At 39.3% G+C, this 22,266-nt stretch overlaps 2 protein-coding genes across 2 annotated transcripts in view; both read left to right on the top strand.

Moving 5' to 3' along the window:
- Positions 1–843: 843 nt before the first annotated feature.
- On the top strand, positions 844–12,462 carry wdr1 (WD repeat domain 1). The gene is made up of 15 exons (XM_034687346.1): positions 844–985; positions 3,230–3,351; positions 3,944–4,034; positions 4,137–4,284; positions 5,522–5,702; positions 6,689–6,766; positions 6,988–7,068; positions 7,517–7,750; positions 8,554–8,641; positions 9,826–9,982; positions 10,362–10,449; positions 10,616–10,726; positions 10,989–11,162; positions 11,261–11,405; positions 11,565–12,462. Exons 1-15 carry the CDS (start codon positions 970–972, stop codon positions 11,669–11,671), a joined length of 1,821 nt encoding a protein of 606 aa, XP_034543237.1. The 5' UTR covers positions 844–969; the 3' UTR covers positions 11,672–12,462.
- A 4,507-nt stretch (positions 12,463–16,969) lies between these two features.
- The window catches only part of slc2a9l2 (solute carrier family 2 member 9, like 2), a 160,823-nt gene continuing 155,526 nt past the window's right edge, over positions 16,970–22,266 (top strand). The window contains exon 1 of the mRNA XM_034702126.1: positions 16,970–17,024. The gene's annotated coding sequence lies outside the window, so the exon portion shown is untranslated. The remainder of the gene's footprint in view (positions 17,025–22,266) is intronic.

The following is a 22,266-nucleotide window of genomic DNA, read 5'->3' on the forward strand; positions in this document are numbered from 1 at the left end:
AATTCCTTAGCGGCCTGAACCCATGTATTGAATCAGTCTAACATCTTGCAAAACCATCAGCACTTTTCACCTGTTAGACACAACTTGCAAACACATTCTCACTCACTCAAACACATTTTTCACTGTGATGCAATTGTGTTGCATAATGGTAAGCACAGGTAGCAAAAGTTAAACACATTTGAAGCACAGGCGTCACAGCTTAGACACAACCACTCAAAATGGATCACACTCGTGGCTAATGATGTGAGGAAACCAATATAAGCCTGGATCCGGCGTTTTCCCCCCCGTTGCCTGGCCAGGGAGAATGTGGCCTGTGATGTGGATGAAGTCTTGTAGCCTGACCCAGCACGTAGTATTGTGGATTACACTGTAATGTTCGTCTCATTTATATTTATTGTCACTTTATTTTTACTGTATACAGATGCTAAATTCAAAGAGGATTTTTTTTTCTTGTAAAATTAATTTAGCCTACTGTGAACAATAAACATTATTTCTACAGCTTCATGTCCTGATCATTGTGTTTTCAATGTTTTGATGTAGTGTGTAATGACTGCTTAGTGTTGTTTTTAATTTTGATTGACTCGGGGTATGATCTGACAACATTGTTTGGTTTTGCAGGAAGAGTCAGAGGTTTGGTGAATATAGTTTGAAAATTGGGTTTTGTGCTTACAGTGTTGAGAAAAGCGTCCAGAAATGTGTTTTGGCAATTGAGAAATACTGTAAGATACTGCCTTGCCTGAAAGACAGTGGTGAGGGATAAATGATCTCAGAGGGATCAGTGCATGGCTAGTGGCTGACAGCAGCAGTGTGCTATATGAGTTTACTATATATGGGCAAAGCCAGGCACAGAAGGAGCTGCACCCGCTTCCGTGTTTGTGTGATCAGGGAGTGCACAGCCAGGGAGGTTCACTGTCTCCACTACTTCATTCATTTAGAAGAGTAACGCTTAGCCAGTGACCAGCAGGGAAAATGTCGTGTGATCTGAGTAAGTCTGCTTTGTTTAAGAATGAGAAGTTAAAAAAATGCTTTGCTTTTGTGTGATATGATTTAGCAGAGACGAGCTAGTCGTGCAGGTAGCCCGCTGCTAGCTAACCTCGCCCATAGCTGCATGAGTCTGACAAATCATATCGCATACGAAAGACAAAACCCACGTTTTGCATGGATTCAGTCTAATTTAATGATCGTAACTGCGACTTAAACGAACCATTGTTTTGTTCTGATGATCTTTCTCAAATGCCACGTCAGTACAGACTGTTCATTCAAGTTAGCGTTAGCCAGTGTAGCTAACGTCAGTGTGAGGAAATAGTTGAGCTCGCATCGCTTTGTTATGACAAGTCCAGACAGAGGCTGGCTGACAGGCAGGGAAACACACTGAGGAAGGAAATCACTCTGGATGTGTTCTTTCTGCTGAGCTTCAAGCACTGAGTGGAAACGATTGACTATAATTTAATGTGGAGATTATTGAACTGATAAGAGCAATTTTGTCGTCAACAAAATCTAAGTGTGGAAGCTAAATGCGGAAGCTCAGTAATTACATCAACCTCATTACAGCTCCAGATTAAATGGTCGGTAAATACTGCCCCCATCCTTTGTGGTGAGCAGTGATCAACATACATGTAAATCATCTTTATCTCTTTGTATTTCATGTGTTTTAGGTGAATAATGGAAACAGTGAAATAATAAGCATTTAATTTGACACCAATAAGATAGAAACATGCAACAACAAATAAGTGGGGAGAAAAGATGAAGCAGGAAGTGCATGTACTATTGTGGCGTTCAAGCTTTAGTGATAACTCATTTAGTACAGGCAGTACAGTCCTCTTTGGAGGAAAATCCCCACTGCTTAGCAAGTCTGTGGAACTGGTCTGAGTCGTTAACTCATAAGGATAGAGTAGTCGTCTGCAAAGTCACAGTCCTCAGGACTTAGTGATTCTTCTGAATGATATTGCATTTTCATTAGGGATGCACAATATTATTTGCTAATATCTTATATGGTGATATTTTCAAACTAATTTTGGCCAGTACCAGCACTGATACCAAAACCAAACCAAAACTAAGGACATATGTGCAGATCAAGCATAATTTCATCCACAAATTATATGTCACGTCTCGTTTATCTAGAGGCCAAAGATCTTTAGTTGCGCAGTTATGATCTGGTATTCTTCCTCTGGCCATTGAGGTCAGTCATTTAAAAAATATCCCTCTGTGAGATGTGTGATTTCAATGAAGTGGAAACAGAGTCCCTTTTTCTTTTTTACTGTACAAATTATGATGACCTCAGAAAAAGATAGTTTCAAGCAATTGCCTGCAAAAAGCCTGAAATATTGTGAGGGACTGATGTACAAAAACTACATTGGTTGTTTAATTGTGACGTGTTCAAACTAGCTAATTTTGTAACAAAAGCCTGGAAAAAAGACAAGGTAGTCTTTTTGAGTAGTGTGCTTTTTTATTTGTATTATTTCCTTTTTTTTCAGTTGTAATTTTCTCCCTCAGTTTCCTTACAATGAATGATCGTGCTGTTCACTCTGACCCTGGACTGCACAAATTTATGGTGTCTTGTAAGCCCATGCAGGCTGGGCATATGATTGTATGCATGACACAATAATAAAATAAAAACTTCAACCTTCATCTTCTACCATGCTGAAAGGCTGCTTTTCAAAAGCAATAAATTCAATTCTTTTTTTGTTAGCCTCCTCTACCTTTGGGTGGTCGCTGGTTGACAAGTTTTGGTTCTTACTTTCAGAAACTCTTTTGTGTAACAGTTGTTGAGATGCATAATTAAACTGGTGGTGTCAAAGGAGTGGGGTTTTGCTCCTCCCCCATCACCTGTGCTTTACAAGTAGTGCAAACAGCAATTTGCTATCTGTTTCTGACACTTAAGAATACTTTCAAACAGCTGACTTCTTGAAGCTTGATTCTGGAAATGTTCATATTTGCCAATTTATCTGCCGATACAATATTATGCAGATTATGTTCTGTATTCCTAATTTTCTCATTTGTCTGAATGAGTTGTTATGAAAGAGAGTAGTCCTGGCAGTGGCAGCAAGGACATTTCAGTTTCTGTAGTCATATTGCCCTTCATGCTCAGTGGAATATGTTCTGTCCGCATACAGTCCCTGATGGAGTACTTAAGGCCAACTTTCATCCGCGTGGGCTCATTTAAGTTGTGTCAGCCTCTAATGATTGACGTTCTCCGTCTGTCACCTTTCTTGTCACGTGTACTTTTCAGAGCATGTATTCGCCAGCCTCCCACAGATGGAGAGGGGAACTTCAAAAGTGATTGGCGGTGATCCCAAAGGAAACAACTTCCTGTATACCAATGGGAAGTGTGTCATCATCAGGAACATTGATGTAATGTTATACTTTTTTATTAATCCATGCATACATTTCTTAGCTATGTTTGTGTCTTTACACCAGCATTGGTGTTGCTAAAGCCATTAGTCATAATTGTCATGATGACAATGCAGAAATCACACCTGTGTAACAGGCTGAAGTGATCACATATATAAGAACTCATCATGCCAAATTCAAATGGAAATGGCACTGCTAATGTACATGGTGTAAGAGTTCAGTGTCAAGTTACTAAAACATTAAGGTGTGAGCTTCAAATATTGCAGGTCAGCAAAAATTTGATCTTCTGTGGACTGCTTGGTGTTAAATCAGGAAGCAGTACCGTAGCATGTCATGAAGATATTGCAGTTAGGAGTTGATCTTTTTTAGAGATTCACTGAGCAACCTTTGATCACCTCATTACTTGCCCCAGTGGAGACGGCCATACAGCTGCGCCCTTGTCGTTATTCTCATTAATACAATGTGATAACCAATAGGAACAGACTAACAGTGACATAAAATGTGAGGACCAGATCCAAGGCTGAGAAAAAAATAATTCTTCTTCGCTGTCTGATGTTTGTCACAAATGTCTTACATTTCCTGACTTTTGCAGAACCCAGCTATAGCAGATATTTACACGGAACATGCACATAACGTTAACGTTGCCAAGTACTCCCCCAGTGGATTCTACATCGCATCTGGAGGTAAGCAACACATCCATGAACACAAGTCAAGAAAATTGTGCATATTGTATTAACGGTCATGTCAATATTGTAATACAATGATTTTTTTTTCAAAATCCTCAGATGTGTCTGGAAAGCTCCGTATCTGGGACACCACCCAGAAGGAGCACCTGCTCAAGAACGAGTTCACCCCTTTCTCAGGCCCAATCAAGGACATTGCATGGACATCAGATAACCAGAGGATTGCCTTAGTTGGAGAAGGGCGAGAGAAGTGAGTATAAGAAGGTTTCACTCGAGTAAATGAAAGGACAATGCTTATTGGACATGCTATGACCATAGACTGTGTAAATAATGAACATAGTATCCGTGACATCACCCATCTGTTCATGAGCGCTGTTTTGAAGCCAATCGACAGCGGCAGCAATATTGGAAATGCTGAGCTCAACCAGGCATAGTGTGATGTAAGAGGCGGAGTTTGAGCCTCCTAACCAACGGCTATGTGTTCCCGTCCTGTGAGAAAAAAATTCCCCCCCATACATTGTGTGCCGATAGAGAGATTAGCTTCGTAGAGCCAAGCCATTTTTTGAACTAGGCCGTAAACATATTTATTAATGCTGCAAAGATCGTCTTTCTTGAATTGGTGTGTATGTGATTTCCGGTGTTTCTGCAGCCAGCCTCGAGCGATTCTCGGATTCTCAATGAATTGCAGTTTATAACACTTCCGCATGGGCTTCATAGTTTGAGACCAGAGGTTGCTGGTTGGCTATGACTCATGAGGAGCTGTTTCACTTGTTTATCTCTATTGGCCTTGTTTTTTGTGTGTTTAAGATATTTTAGATATTTAGCAAAAATGTTGTACCATAGTCATATTTCTTGGCGTATCAAGTAGTAGTAGTATGAAAAATGTAAGCGCACCCACCGAAAATAAAGGTGAAACACAGCTACAGGCTTTACAGTGAACGCTGTGCTGTCTTTCTTTTATAGCGATGCCATTCCAAGTCTTTGAGCCACAGTCTCAGAGAACTGTGAGCCTTCTTTGCCGTTGGTGCATCCTTATTCACCTCCACCATCACCTACTTCAGAAGTTACATTTTCTATAATGTTAACAGAACTACAAAATAAATCCCTTTAGAAGTCTCTTCATCTTTTCTCTTCAGCTCTTCCGATTTCATGCTAGTTTGCTCTCTATCACATAACAATGAAGGGGGTTATTGAAGGGTAATATTGACCAATCAAGTGGACATTTGAGTGGTTAGGTTATCATTAAATTGAACAGAACAGGGGTTGTTAGTATCTGCTAAGAGGAGCTCTTAGCAGGCCTTACTAATCAACCACCAGTCACTGTATTAGCAAACATTTTATACAGAAATGGAAAAAAGGGCTGCACTACATTAACCACCCACACTCAGACAAATGCTCTGGTTGCTCAGATGAAATTTCAGGAGCATGTTGTCATTTTAAGCCCTAACAGAGGCCTGTAATATTTCTGTGTTCATTTCCTTCTTTAGGTTTGGGGCAGCAATCCTTTGGGATACTGGCTCCTCAGTCGGGGAAATTTCAGGCCACTCTAAATTAATCAACAGTGTGGACATAAAGCAGAGCCGCCCTTTCCGCCTGGCCACTGGCAGTGATGACACCACAGGCTCCTTCTATGAGGGGCCTCCTTTCAAGTTTAAAAACACAAAACATGTAAGTTGCAGAGATTTACATTTTCCCTCACATCTTTTTATGTAGCTTTAAGAAAGGGTTATTTGTGTTTAAACAAAGTAGTTTGAGCCAACTTGGTTTAGCTGGATCTGTCCAACCAACCTGCAGTCTGTTGTCACAAAAGACTGATCTTTTGTAAATGTGGTTTCTGTATTTTTGGTGACCTTACTTACCAGCTTTCTTATGTTTAATGTCCTCTGGTCATCTCAGGTTTATCTCACTCTGGTGGTTTTGACAGTGGTTGCCTTGTTTGTCTTTTTCCGTATTACGTAACCCACTTCCCCCGTAAATATTTAAGGCATCAACGAGTCTCATACGTAGAAGCAGGCATGTCAAACATGTGAAATGTTTCAAAGCACTAAACCTTTAAATGTTGTCTCCTTCTCAGAAATCCTTGTTGCTTTTTTTTATTTTATTCTTAGGAATTAGTCCGTTCTTTTTTTCAGTGCACAACTGTAGCTCACATTCTGCTATGCTGACCAGTGTTCTCTGTTGCTCTCAGAATAGCACCATTGCTCTGCTGCTCACTGGTCCATCAGCTCTTGTAATTGGTTTAAGAGGAGGTTGTTCAGTACATTTGAGTCTATGCAGCTATTAATTTACAATACACAATACCTTGGCTGCTTTGATCAGAATACATGGCTCCCTCCGGAGAGCCTTAGGGTATCCGTTCCTCTGTATGGTTCTTGAAGCTGATGCTATTCTTGTAATCTGAACTGCAGTGCTTTTTTTGTTTCCAACCAAAGTCCTGAAAAGCTCTGATGTTGAATAATAAGCAAAGACTAGGAGGAATAACTACATTTATTTGTTCCTTTTGCGACTTGTAATGTCATGTATCCTTTACAAAGATAATTTACAAGGTACAGGACTTAACCTAACATATACATATAGAGTGTCTAATAGATGGCATGATCATTCTTTTTGGATAATTTTTCTCTCTTTTTCTCTACCTCTGTCTCTCCTCAAAGGACCACAACCAGTTTGTCAACTGTGTTCGTTTCTCCCCTGATGGAGCGCACTTCGTCACGGCTGGAGCTGATGGCAAGGTGAGAAATAGATGAACAGGTTTGCCCTGTGCTTGTATGAAGATATTTAAAAAGATGTTCCCTCTGCTCTAATAATCTTAGTAACCATGAAGGTCATATCGTTGTGAAATAATCTAAATTTGAATAAGGGATGTGTCATACAAAAGTAGCATGATTGATAACAAAAAGAAAGGACTGTACACAAAAAAGGTGGATGTCTAATGAAGCGAACATTTCCACAGATGTTTATGTACGAAGGAAAGACTGGGGAATTCATCAGCGCACTGGGTGGAGAAAAGGCCCACAAAGGAGGAATTTATGCAGTAAGTCCTTTTACATCACAGTCATTATAAATGTTGTCCAGCTGTCTCGTCTGAATGTAGAAAAATGATCTCTTTTACCTTTTTATTAGGATGGTTTTTTTTTGTTATCTTAGAAAGTAAGCTTTAGTCATAGTGAGTATGCAGACTGAGTAGTGTATACAGAATGGGTGGTAACTTTACTGTGCTGATGTCACATCGGCAGCAATAAAAAAAAAAAAAAAAAACATACATCAAACTTACTGATAGGACATCAAAGAGTAGGTATTAGAGATTATTATCCTTCTGTTCTCATGTTGTTGATTAGATTGTTCCATTAGTTTCTTTGTTTACTGAATAACTTTGATGTTTCTGTCACTAAGCAATGACTTTAAGGTCTTTTTAACGTTTACTTTGTTTACATGCATATCAGTATTACATCCTTTAATCCCTCCTGCTTTAAATCATTCAGATCTGCTGGAGCCCTGACAGCTCCCAACTCATCTCTGCCTCAGGGGACAAGACGGTGAAACTCTGGGATGTGGGTGCAGGTACGGCTGTCACCACCTTCAACATGGGCTCCGATGTGACAGACCAGCAGCTGGGCTGCCTGTGGCAGAAGGACCACCTTCTCGGCATTTCCTTGTCAGGATACATCAACTACCTGGACAAGAACAACCCTGACCGGCCCATACGTGTTATTAAGGTCAGACTTCCAAGAATTCAAAGTCACTGTTCCTGGATCTTATCAGTAGAAGTCTTAAGTAGTGACAAAACAGTGTGTTTGAGTTGATGCTGCCTTTTTTTGAGTGGGAAAGAAAGATATTTTGAATAACAAAACATTTGTAGATTCAGGTATTGGTTCTTCTAAATATTAAATTAGCGCTAGAAAATTATTCAGAGTTTTTGCTAATTTAAAAACGGATATGTACATGTTTTAAATATTAACATTTACTCGATTTCTCTGTATTCCCACACAGCAGCTAAAACAACACATTATCAGGACATTCCCTCTGTATTTATGTCCTAACTCTTTGAATGTGCCCTTTTAAATGAATTAGTAAACAGCTGAGGCCTTTGAGATGTGATCTCTGTGTCTGACATAAAGTAAATGTTTGATAGATCAACCTTTCTGTAAAGTAAATCAAGGAGTAGAAGCTTGTTACAAGCATAGAGTTGAGGGGGAGATGGATGGATGTTGAATCATCGCACTTCTATTCTTTGTTCAGCTTCAGTCCTTTCAAAATGTCATCATAGGGGTTGTTGACCCAACAACGGAATCATACTTTATTTATTTAAGTGTATTTCATGTCATAGACTGCAGTAAGAAAAAAACATGCCAGTCACTTTCTATCAGCCCACCACAGAGACTTCTAAAAATAGCTGTGCAGCTTTGAATGAAACTAATATGCTACAAAGAAATGAACATCATGGTCCAGGAGTAAACATCTTTTTTTTATGTGCCATTATAAATATATCTGATTATATATACTTTTTATTATCCTACAGGGTCACAGCAAATCCATCCAGTGTCTGACGGTTCACAAAAGTGAGGGACGACCATACATCTACTCTGGCAGTAATGATGGACATGTCAATATCCTTTCAATGCTCAAATGATGCATGTTATGATAGTAAACCTCATTCTGTGACCCATGAGTCAAAGACTTTATGTAGAACATATTTGATGGGCGGATTCAGTGAAGACTGTTGTTCGTGTCATTCATATCTTGACGTTACATCACTTGTCTAACTGCATGACCCCGCTCACTCCTTTCCCTGTTGGAGGGTTTTATTTATTAATTTGTTTATTTATTCTTTATCACTCACCGAATGGTAATTTTTCTAAACAATGTTTAGATTTAATGGGATTATAGTGGTGATAGATTGTTATAGCAGGAAGGATGGTCTGTAGGAATTGAAGGACGCAGATGAGTCTTATTCACTCGGCTGTACTTCACTGATCTAAAGCTAATGGTTAGTTATTATTGACAGCTGGACATGGGCCATCTGGCACAAATTTCAAGCTCTTCCTGTCAAAATGTTAATGTTAAAAGAAAACCGGGTTATGAAAGTCATCTTAAAATTGTTCAAGCCGCTCTGTGTATCAATGCTTAGTCCTCGCTGCAGGGGGCAGAATCCTTACCCAGGCCCTTTGCTGCCTTTTGCCTTTCCTGACTCTCTCATTGGTTCTTTATAAAGCTGAAATAAAAGCATATCATTTTTTTTTTTAAACAAATTAGTTCTAATTAGGGCTTGCGGTGTATAGCCTCAAGGTGCACAGCCTTTAATTAAAAGCTTAGAGTTTCAATAAATAATAAATGACTGAAAGGTAAAACCAGCAGAATTAAATGTCGCTGGAAATTAAATTTGATCAATCAGTAGCAGTAGTTAGTGGTTTATTCTGGCAGTTGTTTTTCTAAATTTAACTAATTTGTGATTTTGATGAAACTACCAAGAGGTTCAGGATTGTGGTGTAATGCACAAATGTAATGTTACATGTCTTAGTGTTTCAATTGTGTGTGTTTTTCAGTTATTGAGGTGGAGCAGCGTGTGGGGCTCATTCACGCACAGTAAATACCAGATGATTACATTAGAATCATTTAGATAATTAGATACTCTTAACAAAGGCTTACCTTTCAAATTCTCAAAGTCACTTACTCGCCCCACTCCACTGTGTCTCTTTATGTCAGAGTGTGCATCATGTTGCCAAAATCAAGCAATATTGAATATATGTATGTACAGTTGTTTTTTGTTTTTTTCCTGAACCAAGCGCCTCACATTACTGGGATGCACATACTGGTGAGAACAACTGCTTCAGCGGAAAAGGCCACAGCAACCTGGTGAGCAAGATGGCTTTTAACGAAGCAGAGGAGCTGGTGACCTGCAGCATGGACGATACCCTGCGCTACACCAACCTCAGCAAGAAGGAGTACTGGTAAGGGTTGTTGATGTGCAGGTAACAACAATGAGGGAAACTGTACAGGAATTTTAGTGATGTCGCCCTATTTTGTTGAGCGCGTTAATCTTGAACAGAATTAACCGATTCAATTTGTCAAAGTTGATGTCAATTTCAACCGATTGATGGTTAATTGGAGTTAATTTTTTGATTAAATGTGCCCACACCGATATGTGTTTTTTAAATCTTGGATGTGATATTGTTAGAGGTTACTTTGGAGTTTTAGGCGCGGATGAAATTTGTTTGTTTTCTTCATCTAAAACTGAAAACCTGCTGTCAGAAGTCATTCATTTTGTGGCCTCAGTGTGTTTCGAAGCTTATTTACAGTATAAATAACTTTGACTGCTGTTTTTTGTAGTGCCCCTGATGTAGTGAAGATGGATTTCCAGCCTAGAAGCGTGTCAGTAGCAGCAGAAAGACTGTCACTGGCTGTGTGCATTGGCCAGGTAATACTTCATTCATCATTTCCTGTCCTTAGCTCTGAACACATTTTAGTCGTTCCGGGATTTTATGTCATCAAAATATTGATCTAGTCTCTAAAAGTTTCCGTACAATGAGCACAAATGTCTGATCTTGATGGCTTTTTTTTTGGTAATATTTTTGGTTTACTAGGTTGTCCTGCTGAAGGATAAGAAGAAAGTCTTCACATTGGACAACATGAGCTATGAAGCAGAGGTCGGAGTCATACACCCTGGGGGCATCACTGCTGCAGTAGGGGGAAAAGTAAGTGGATGTTTAAGGACTTGGATTACATAGATCACAGCACATGATCCTGGGCACAGATATGCTGTGAGTTCAGGGGAAAAATCAGGCCAGAATATCTTTAAATGTATGTTGATGTTGATAGCTTTCATGTAGTGAGTCCCTAGCACTTTATTGTGTGTAATAATTGTCCATTTAAACACAGGAAGTGGTAAAGAACACTCTTCATTCCTCCCTGGTGTCATTAGTTTTGAGATTAACTTTGTTCCTTCTTATCCATCAGGATGGGAAAATCTATCTGTACTCGGTTCAGGGCAACACTCTCAAGGACGAGGGGAAAACCTTGGATGTTAAAGGGGCGGTCACAGACATGGCCTACTCAAATGATGGGGCCTATCTGGCTGTGATAGATGAGAAAAAGGTTGCCACAGTTTTTAATGTGGCTGACGGTTACTCAGTAAGTATTTGTCAGTCATATCCATATCAAGTGCTTGTTGAAGTTTTTTTTTTATAAATGAGTCATTGTCTCTCCTAATACTTATTTCTTTCACCAAGGTCAAAAATGAGTTCTACGGACACCATGCCAAACCAGTGAGCTTGGCCTGGTCACCTGACAATGAGCACTTTGCCACCGGAGGGATGGACATGATGGTGTATGTTTGGACCCTCAGTAATCCAGACAAAAGGATTAAGCACCCAGGTAAGCACACTTGCACATGAAATCACGGCTTGTTATGGATGTCCTTAGAGTTTGCTCAGCAAAAAAATCCAAATATAGAAAGAGTGGCAACAGCCCTGTTTTAAGGAAGCAGGACTCCTCTACAGTTGTTTAACTTAATACATATTTCATTATTTGCAGATGCTCACCGGTTGCACCACGTGAGCGGTCTGGCCTGGGTAGATGAGCACACTCTAGTCACCACCTCCCATGATGCCAGCATTAAGCAGTGGACTATTAAATTCTGAGCTGCGCGCAGACGGAGATCCATATCTCCAGGGACAAGGACTACTATAGAAATCAACCCTTCTTTTTTTTAACTGTTTTTCACTGTCTAGCAGTGGTCTATGCTGTTGTAAACATCGGAAATGTTAATGGTTATTATGGCTGGGAAATGCTCTCAGAAAAATGATTGAAGATATGTCTCTCTGATGCGAATAACCTCAACTTACACAGAAACAAAGTGTTGGAGTAAACAATATAACCATGAGTGCTTTTACATCTCTTTTTGAGCGTTTTGGACCCAGAAATTATTTGTTAGCTCAACATTCCATAAGTAATAGTTTTCAATGCGTTTAACCTGAAACCTTTGTCTGGGGTTGGGCTCAGTACATCTTAACCTACAGATGAACCAAAAGCAAATAGTTTTTTTAAATCAACAAAATAGTGTTTGAAAAAGATTAAGCCTTTTGGTTACATTTCTGAAATGAGAAGTAACTGGTCCTTACTGCAGCTGCCTGTTCTGTTTATTTCAAGTTTTTTTTATAAAGAGTGGGTATTTTTGCTTTTTGCTTTGTCTAAGGTGTCATAAATTGTGTGATTGACTCACTGGGGAGCAATAATAGGAACAGAAAGAAGTTTGTGTACAATCAGGATGTGGTGTGTTCATTGGAAGGTCTTGTGTTGTTGCTGTGTCTTTGTTTCGGCCCACTGTGCTTGTCTCACCTTTTTTTTTCTTAATGTCATTATGCATCCACTTCCAAACTGGAGGTGATTCATTAATAATAATAAAAACACTTTTTATGCATTTTCCCTTTCATGCAGAATCCAGCTTTCTTTTTATCCTCTAACAGATTGAAGTTTATGACATTCAGAGAACATTGAATCGTAAATGTATACAAGCAGGGCGTAAGACTTCATTTGGTCATTATATAACTGACTCCTTGAATTGGATGTTGTCTTTGCAGTAACATGACATTCAAAACAAAATGAAACAAAAGGGTGGAAATGATGGAGAAAAAATCTATTTAAAGATACTTTTGACAAAGAATACAAATCCTTCAATCAGGTGTATAAGCATTGAATTCAAAATGTGCCGGTAAAAATACATCTCACCTCTCCATCATAGTTAAAGTCTAATTATAGCAGCCATTCATATTTGTGCCTGTCATTTTATTCTCAACTAAACACTAATACTGGCAGGGAGTTTAAAGAATGGCTACTACAACAAGGGCCACACATCATACCACCTATAAAAGCATTATTACCTAAATGTTTAAAGGACTGTACTTGTACAGAGCTGTCTCATGTCTTCTGACTGCTCAATGCGCTGTTACACTGCATGTCACATTCACTCATTCACACTGCATTATTACTCTGAAGGTAGATGATTCTGTGTAAAGTGCCCATCAGAATGAACTATTGCCATTCATATGAATTGACACGGCATATGCCACCAGGAGCAGTTTGAGGCGCAGTGTCCTGTCCAAGGACACTTCAGTGGCTGAATAAGTATGTAGTGGGGCTGGGCCGATGAATGGTGATTAGTAGGCTAATGGCACGATGTTGAAGTTGCGGGGGTATTAGGTGAGTAAAGGCAAGGCACTTGGACAGCAACAAAATATTTTGTTTGTAAATAATATTTGTAATTTTGCCTTATTATGTTAATGGTTTATGGTTTGATATTCCCTTTTTATTTTTTTGTTTCTTTATTATCTTTTCCTCTTACCTCTTTCCTTTCTTTCTTTTCTTTCTTCATCAAATTTACCTTCTCTGCTAATGCTTTACTACTTTCTCTTTCCTTGGGCCAACCCCAGATCCTAAGGAATTTGCAGAGGAGTCAGGAGCAAACAAATATCTGTTTATTCCCTTCCCCAGACTGCTGTCCCTTGACAGACGTGCTCCTATCCCCTGGATCCAAAGCATCTGCTCAACAATGCGTCCATCCTCCCTAGAGGGGCAACTATGCAAGGTGGGCTAGCTGAGCAAGAGTAAAGAATAGTGATAAAATAAATAAATACATAAATTAATAATAAGTGTGGGTCAACGGAAGAATGAAGAAGAGGAAGAAGAGGAATGTAAGCAAACTGATAATGCTAATGAAGCAATAAGAAATGTCTAAATAGATAAATATGAATAGAAATAATAATATAATAGCAGTGTAGTTAAGTGTAAGAAAACTTTATTCCATGTTAATGTGGTCAGATAATAGAGCCAGTGAGATTTTGAAAGGTTATGCTTATTCAATTGAGTATAAAGTTGTTAGTTTGAATCTAGGTGGTTTATCTTTCCAGTAAAATGTATTGATGATGGAGTTTAGGGTATTCAAGCAGTGTACTGTAGGTTGATCTGGGGTCATCGAGAAGAGGTAGCTGCTATTCTGCCTTAAAATGAGATAGTAGGTTGTTCTAGCGAATGAGGTGTTCTTTGCGGTGACCCTGCAGGGCAAAAACAAAACAACATTTCACAAAACGGAAAGGGGAGGGACAACACATCTTGTTCCTGATTGGACAGAACCTGACTGCTCTATGTCATTTCCTCTTTCTATTACCACTACTCAGCTGAGTCCCTGCACACATTTTAAACAAAGCTGGAAGAAATGGAAGAGGAGATGGAAATAATAAAGGAACAGCTCAACAAAGGACACATATTGTAGCCTAATACTACTATGGTGTTTCCAACATATTAAGAGATCCCCAGGTCTCAGAGTCAGGTGTGAGATCTCAGATGTCTTTCATATCTATCTATATTCTCTCTCTCTCTCCTCTCTCTCTCTCTCTCTCTCTCTCTCTCTCTCTCTCTCTCTCTCTCAATTCAAATTCAAATTTGCTTTATTGGCATGAACAACGAGATGTTATTGCCAAAGCACATCAATTCATACAGTCCATAATATATATTTACAACACACTACACTTACCATATATACATTAATCACACACCATATTCATTACATATTATATTCACCACATACATATCAACCATATATTACATATGTTATATGCATTAATGAACTCTCTCTCTCTCTCTCTCTCTCTCTCTCTCTCTCTCTCTCTGTCTCTGTCTCTGTCTCTGTCTCTGTCTCTCCCTTTCCCTTTCTCTTTCTCTCTCTCTCTTTAGATATATAATATATACACTTGAGGTCAAAATTATTAGCCCCCCAGGAATTCTTGAACATTTTCCTTAAATTCTGCCCAATGTATGAATCATTGATAAAACTTGATATAAGCAAACATTCACCAGTGTTCTTTAGTAGCTTTGGTACATTTTGGAATGTAAAATACATTTTTAGGATAGCTTTATATCAAATATAGTGAAAAATGGGGTGAATTTTTACTTTTAAAACACCTGAGCAGTCAGTTTGTTTCCTAACAACACCTGTTGGTCAATTGGCTTCCTAACAACACCTGAGCATTCAAACAGCATTGAGATTTACTTAAGGGACTCCAAACAGGGCACTTGAACACGTTATTGAGAGAGACTACTCTTACTAACCATGCCAAAGACAATGGAAATCAGTCTTGAGCTCAGAAAGAAGATAATTGAGGCTCATAATAAGGGGGAAGGCTATACTGTCATTTCCAGGCGTTTTACAGTGTCTAGAATAGCTGTACGTTGCATCATTGCACAGTACAAGGAGACAAACTCTGTTAGAAACAAACCTAGGCGTGGTAGAAAACCGCAAGATTTCAAGAACTTTGGAGTGGAAAGTAGTCGAAGATGTCAACAAGAAGCCCCGGACATCTTCCAAGGTGATTGTTGCTGACCTGACCTCCATTGGAGTTGATGTTTGAAGGAGCACAGTTGTGAGGGATCTTCATCGTAGTGGGCTTCAGGACCATCGTCCCAGAAGAACCCCTTTACTCAAAGAGCGGCACATCAGAGCCAGATTGAGGTTTACCCATAAACATTTGAAAGGTAAAGATGAGTTTTGGAAGTCCATCCTTTGGTCTGATGGAACTTTTTGGGCATATGGATGTTGTTCATGTTTGGCGAAGAAAGGGAGAGTCCTTCAACCCTAAGAACATGGTCCTCAGAATTAAACATGGTGGAGGGAGCATCTTACTGTGGGGCTGTTTTGCAGCCTCAGGCACAGGAAATCTTGTTCTGGTGCATGGCATCATGAAAAAAGAAAGTTATGTTGACATTTTGAGGGATATCGTGAAGAACTCTGCTCTTAGCCTAGGCTTTGGTCGGTGCTGGGTCTTCCAGCAAGACAATGATCCAAAGCTTACGTCAAAATTGGTCAAACAGTTCTTAAAGGACACCAAAACCAAGGTGTACAGAGCCCAGATCTAAATCCTGTGAAGAATCTGTGGCGGGTGCTCAAAGTGAATGTCCATGCTCAGAAACCATGTATTTTGGACCAGCTGGAACAATTCGCATTGGAAAAATGGGCCAAAATCCCTCCAGAGACATGTGCCAACATTGTAAAGAACTATTTGAAGAGGTTGTTGTCAGGTGTGGCTCAAGACGATACATCCTTTTTCTCACTGTACCACCGCTCAGCTGAAAAACTGGATGTTAAGTGGCCATCTCCTCCCCCAGCTGAGAAACTCTCCCAGTTCACAGGATTTTTCCTGCCTCCTAAACCAACAATAATCAGAAACAGCCTACCCATGTTCCCAGACTTGTTGCCCGCAGGTCTGCTGTACCACCGCATCCCTACAAGAGGTCTGTGCTTCCCCATGAATTTGGGCTCACAGCCGGTGAAAATGCCTGAAGGAGATGAACGAGGTACAACACATGGTTGCACTGCTGGGCAGCTGGGCAGCTGGGCTCAGTGAAGACTGAGAGGTTATTGAACTGAGAGATGACTGTGATGTTGGCTATATTAAAGTGCAGGGGGAACCTCATATGTCTTCACAGATCATCTGCCTCAAAAACATAAATAGAGGTGTCTTCAGTCATGCCACACAAGGGCGTGATATCCAATACTATGTATATGTGTTTGTACCTCATTCCTTTCCTTCAGGGAACAGAATTTGTAGTCCTAACATTTAAAAAAAAAAAAAAAAACGACCTTGAAGACTGTCTAGGGACAGGTTTTTTCTACTCAAGGAAAGAGGGGGATCAACTAAATATCTGACAAATAGCTAAATGAAAAATATTCAGGCAGGTTAAATGTCTTTCACAATATTTATGCACACAGTTTGCAGTCGAAGACAGCTGAGAGAATCATTAAACAAGGTCAAAAGAAGAAATACCTCCACTCCCACAGCACCACTGGTTATTGTATAACATTTCCACACATATATACTAACTTGATGCTATACAGAATCAAAGGGGCAAAGTATGTTTTACCCTAGAAGTACTTCTCTTTTGTGCCCGAAAAATACAAAATTGTCTGTAATATGACAGAAAACAAGCTGGAGAAGAAAAAAGGTAAGTGGAACATAAATCTTGTGCCATTTTTAAATTGCTTTGTATTTGATGAGTATTTGGCTTGATCAACTCACTCAGAAACCTAATGTATTACTACTTTAGGCTGTTTTTGAAACTACTTACTGTTATTACAGGGCTTTGACCAATCAGAATGTTGTTTTAAACACAGCCTGTTATTAAAACACTACATAACTTTATACGCTGTAACACTGTACACTGTTGCTGTAAAAGGTTGACAGCTTGTTGCGTTATTGTATATTTTTTTATATTTTTTCAACTAACTGCTCTATGAGAAAGACAGCTTCCTTCAAGGTCAATGTGCCTCCAACCACTTTTGGTTCATAGTTTCAGTAAATTAAGTTAGCCTAGTAGTTCTCACATGATACCAGTTTTATTTTCCTATTTGATTGCAGTTTCTTTTTTTCTTAATTTTTTACACGTTTACATTTTCAAAAAGCAAATACAAAAATCTAATAATCACATATATTTGTGAGTGTACAGTCATCCCATTTATTTACTCTCAGTTGCCTGGAGAGTCCCAGCCATACAAACAGTTCCCTGTGGGGTCTTAATGTCAGAGAGCTTCCTAAACAGTGGGAAAGTCAATGTTTAACACAGCTGCTGGTGGCAGTTCTTTTAGACCATGGTGCAGAGCACACAGAGGGGATTTCTGAGATAAAACCAATGAGCTACGGGACAGAAAGTTGTCATGTTGGCAAATTCAACGTTTGAGTAGCTTTAACTGCAAACCTTTTTTAAGGGCACATGGCACTAAGGCAGGCGTACCTCATCTCACTTTGGCAGTGTAGTATTACGTAGTTTGCACTTGTGCACACTTGAACAGAGAGGCAGAGGTAGTTTCTCTCTGTTTATAAAGCAATAACAAAAATATTAGTTTAGACCTGCTCTGTATGTGAAGTGTCCTGAGATATAACTTTTGTCTTGAATTTGCACTGTACAAATTAAAACTGATTGAGTGGCTGTTGCCAACAGGAGAAACTATTGCAACATAAAAAATGATTTAAATAATGTACTGTAAACATTTAAAAAAATAATATTTTAATATATCTCATCAACATGTCCAAAGTTCGAGGAAAAGGACAAATTGAAAGTTAACCTTAGAAAAATATTTGTGTCATCTCAGTTTGTTTTGGCATAGTCCACCTGTGGGTTGTTTCCCTCTGAAAGGTCTCTCCCCATCCCAGGAAACCCAACACTTCTGTTACCTGGACTCCAGCACTGAGAAAAGACCTCCCATAGAGAGTGTTCGCCTTACAAGAGTTTCATTACATGGACGTATCTTTTCTTTTCTTTCTCCGTGGCAGCTTCTTCCCTCATGTTTTTTCTCCAACCCTACTCACAAAGCAAACCACACACACACACGCAGAGTTGCTCCACACTTCCAGCCACGTGCTCAGACCATGTATGTTTTTACCCTTTCTGTTTATGACGCCATAACCTTCGCTGCAGTTTTCACATGTGGCTCACATGTTTGTAATATAGATAGCAGCTAGGAAGCACACTTGGCAGCAAAATGATGTGAAACTAAGGGAGAATAATGCAGCCATTGATGAGAGGAAAAGCTGCCTGAGGACTTGTTTTTTTATATTTTTTTTGGGGGGGGGGGGTTAATACCAAGCTCTCATGCTGCTTTTATGTAACAAAGGGTAAAAGCAGAAAGTCTTCCTCTGCTTCTAGAGTACTGTTTTCACTTAGTTTACTGAGAAATTAGCACCCAGCGTTTCTATGGGATTACTTTAACAGACACATATCAGTACAAAACTCTTTTTTGTCGATACTTGGATCCAAAGACCTGATCTGGGGATCTTTTCTGAACTTTGGCCAGTCGTGTGGATGGAGGGGCGTTTCTCATGCTAGCATGAGGCCAAGGAGTGCAACAGAACAATGGAGCATGGATAAGCTGCATTTTTTTTATGGAAGAGGATACAAAATGAATGCTTTTCATCTTGAAATCTGTAAATCAGCAGTTCAAATCGGCATTACATTTTCTGTACATACCATGTGAGGTAAGTACTGAAATTTCCCAACAATTAAAACCCAAACCAGCTTATGATGTCAGTAACTTATTTAACTGCACAGGCAAAGGAAAATATGTAGTCATTATTTGATACACTATCTTAATTCAAAGCCCTTGAGGAGGGGCCAGGCTATTTTAACCTGACACCAAATGCCTTGTCAGTATTATCAGATTGGTCTGTCTGTTTTGGCTGCTCAAGTCTAAATTTCATCATCCGCTTCCTTTAGTTAACATTGACTCAATAGTCTAGATTATGAGCATTCAGAACAGTTAATGTTTAACATTATCTTTCTACTTTTTAATCTAAGATGTTTCGAGACAGATTTTCTGAAACAAGACACAGGAAAGGAGAAAACTGATTTATTCTCCCTGCACTCAGGCCACATCAGACCTCACTGACACTCACACTGACAGCAGTTACTCTCAGTTGCTTGAAAGGGATGTAATTATTTTCCAGCTTTGAGATACATCAACTGATACAAAGTTTCTCCTTTTAACTGAGTGCCCATCTCTGATATGTTCAATTTGTATTTGAAACTTGACCCTGATCCAGACAGCTTGTTTAAGTTCTTTAGATTTACATAATCAATATGCACACTACACTGTAAATGATTTATCTTCATTTATAACTTACCTTGCTTGTTTGTTTTGCATATTTTGTGCAGTGTCTTTTTATATGCTTTAGTGTGATTGCTTCTTCAGTGCAGAGAGGTAACTAGGAAGTTATATGGTGCAAGTTGCAGTAAATACTTGCTGCATGGCTCATGTGATAGCGCAAGAATGCTATCGCAAACTTTGTATGTACTTTCTATGTAGAATCGATATTTAACTCCACCATGTTAATTTGTTAGGTTATTGAAGTTGACTGCTATATGACTTTGATGATCTGGTGAAAGATCCTCCGGCACCAAGTGATGTGAGACATTTAGTTTTAATTGGTTAATTGACGGACTTATAATTGCTTTGTTGACAATTGCAGGCCCCTGCAGTGTTTTCTTACCAGATTAGCAGACTAGAGGAGGATTGGAGAAAATGTAACAAACACTAACACAAGACTTGAACATTCCATAACCATGAGTTTCTGCTTCAAGACCAAAACAAGAATCTGTTCTGCTGTGGACTTGACCGACCTGAGGGATTTTTGACTTTTTCTTGGTAAGTTAAATATGTGTTTTGGTTAGCTAAGGGGGGTGTGACGTCAATCACATGGCTCCACCAGCCAGATTGCTTCTGCGTTAGCCTTGATTAAAAAAACTATCACTAATGCAATGCGTCAGTGTCCAGTGAGGTGGTATTTTTTGGCTTCATTTTTTTTGCAATGAGAGGAGATGGAGGTGTGTTGTCCATATTTAAATACAGTCAGTGATTATATTCCTAGCATTAGCATTTAAAGACGAACTTATCACCAGGCAGAAATAAGTGTTTGCGTGTCTCTGGTTAAATGTCTGAGGACTTGGTTTTAGTCATGTTTGAGAAGTGTGACCTGTTACATCTGTAATGACACCTAACAGTGATGCCACTATGTCCTACTTATACTTCACTGCAGTTTGGTAGGTGTATAGATCTGAGATAAACAAAAACATGAATTACAAGGACTCAGCTTGCATTTAATATGACTTTGGATGCCATTTGAAATGTTTTTTTTTCCAAGTTGGATTCTGTGAAGAAATACCTCCTGGTTGACCTCAGACTCAGGTTCATCTTGCTGATCAAATTCATGTCCTACTTTAGTATTAATGCAAACCATGCGCCTTTTAAGCACAAGCACATTTTGACAATTTAACTCATTACATTTGGTAAATTGCTACAGCAAGGTCTTGTGCAGCTTCATGTTTGAGTAAATAGTAATAGTGTAGACATTTGATCCAATAATCCAGTCTTTTAGTGTTTCCTCTCTTCTCAGCAGAGTAGCTGACCTCAGACCGTCATAACGACATAAGAGATAAGAGCCATTAGAGAGCTGGGGAGGAGCTCAAAATAGTTAATCATTCTTCAGTGTTGTGATCACCATCATGCATGAGTATTGTTTGGTCAGTGGTATCACTGGGAGCATTGGGAACACAACCTACAGTATACAAAGGTAAGTATGCTACAGGTGATAGTAGTGAAACGCTTGATCATAAATTTGATAAAAGGAGTTTTGAAGAATTGTGTTTACCTCTTGAATGTGTGAGGACTGTTGGTATTTCCCAGGAAAATCAGGTGTATGCTTGTGTTTCTGCTGTCATGCCCAGAACCTAAGGAGTTTTGGTGAATGCACTGACTGTTTGATGTATTGAAGTTTGCTATGTTTTGCAGAATCTGTGCATTATTTTGTTGTTTGTCGGCTGTGGTGATTGAAGGCTACTGCATGAAGCAGTAACATGGTTATGGTGTTCCAAAAATAGTTTTATTGATGGATAAAACCCTTTGAGTGATAACTTCAGTCCATATTTTTACAACACCAAGGTCCAACGTTACCTTATTGACTCATTTAAGTTGGCTCTGGATGCTACGTTTCCTTCCTCGTGTTTCCAGACTGACTGCAGCTGCTGTTCAAAGATAGGTGCGAGTTAGCCACCTTTAGTGTTGCTGTAAGAGAGTTATTGGGCCTAGACTGATGGTTAATAATGCTGATATTCTTGACTAGACATAAGACAAATACACTTACTGAGATTTGAGTCTTTGCAGTGTGATTCATTTAGCTAACTGATTTTCCAAATGACAGAACATCCTTAAAAATGTTGAAATGCTACAGACCATGGATGAAAAAAGTACATTTTGCCCTTTGTGATAGGACAGCTGAAGAGAGACAGGAAATGTGGGGAGCAAAGAGTAGGGGGAAACATGCAGAAAAGGATTGAGGTTAACCGCCATGATGAAGACTACAGCCGATGCCTGTTTAAGAGGTGTGTGCTGAAACCACCAGGCCAATGGTGCCCTATTTTCTAACTTGTTGACTCTGACCTATTATTGTTTGTGTGCATGTGTGTGTGAGGTAAGTTTAGGGTCAGGAATCAGAGATCAGAGAGACATCTCCTAAAGTCAATATACACAGACGTAGCCACTGATGTATACACAGCCAGCCATAACAGGTTTGCTCTGCTCTGCATGAATGACAGAAAGAATGCTGTCTCCTCTGATGAACTTAGAAGATGACACTTTATTTATTATTTCCCCTATTGGTCATAAACACTCTTACATTTAGCATGCAGCAGGTCTAAT

This window comes from Notolabrus celidotus, chromosome 1 (assembly GCF_009762535.1).
Source record: "Notolabrus celidotus isolate fNotCel1 chromosome 1, fNotCel1.pri, whole genome shotgun sequence".
Lineage (NCBI taxonomy): Eukaryota > Metazoa > Chordata > Actinopteri > Labriformes > Labridae > Notolabrus > Notolabrus celidotus.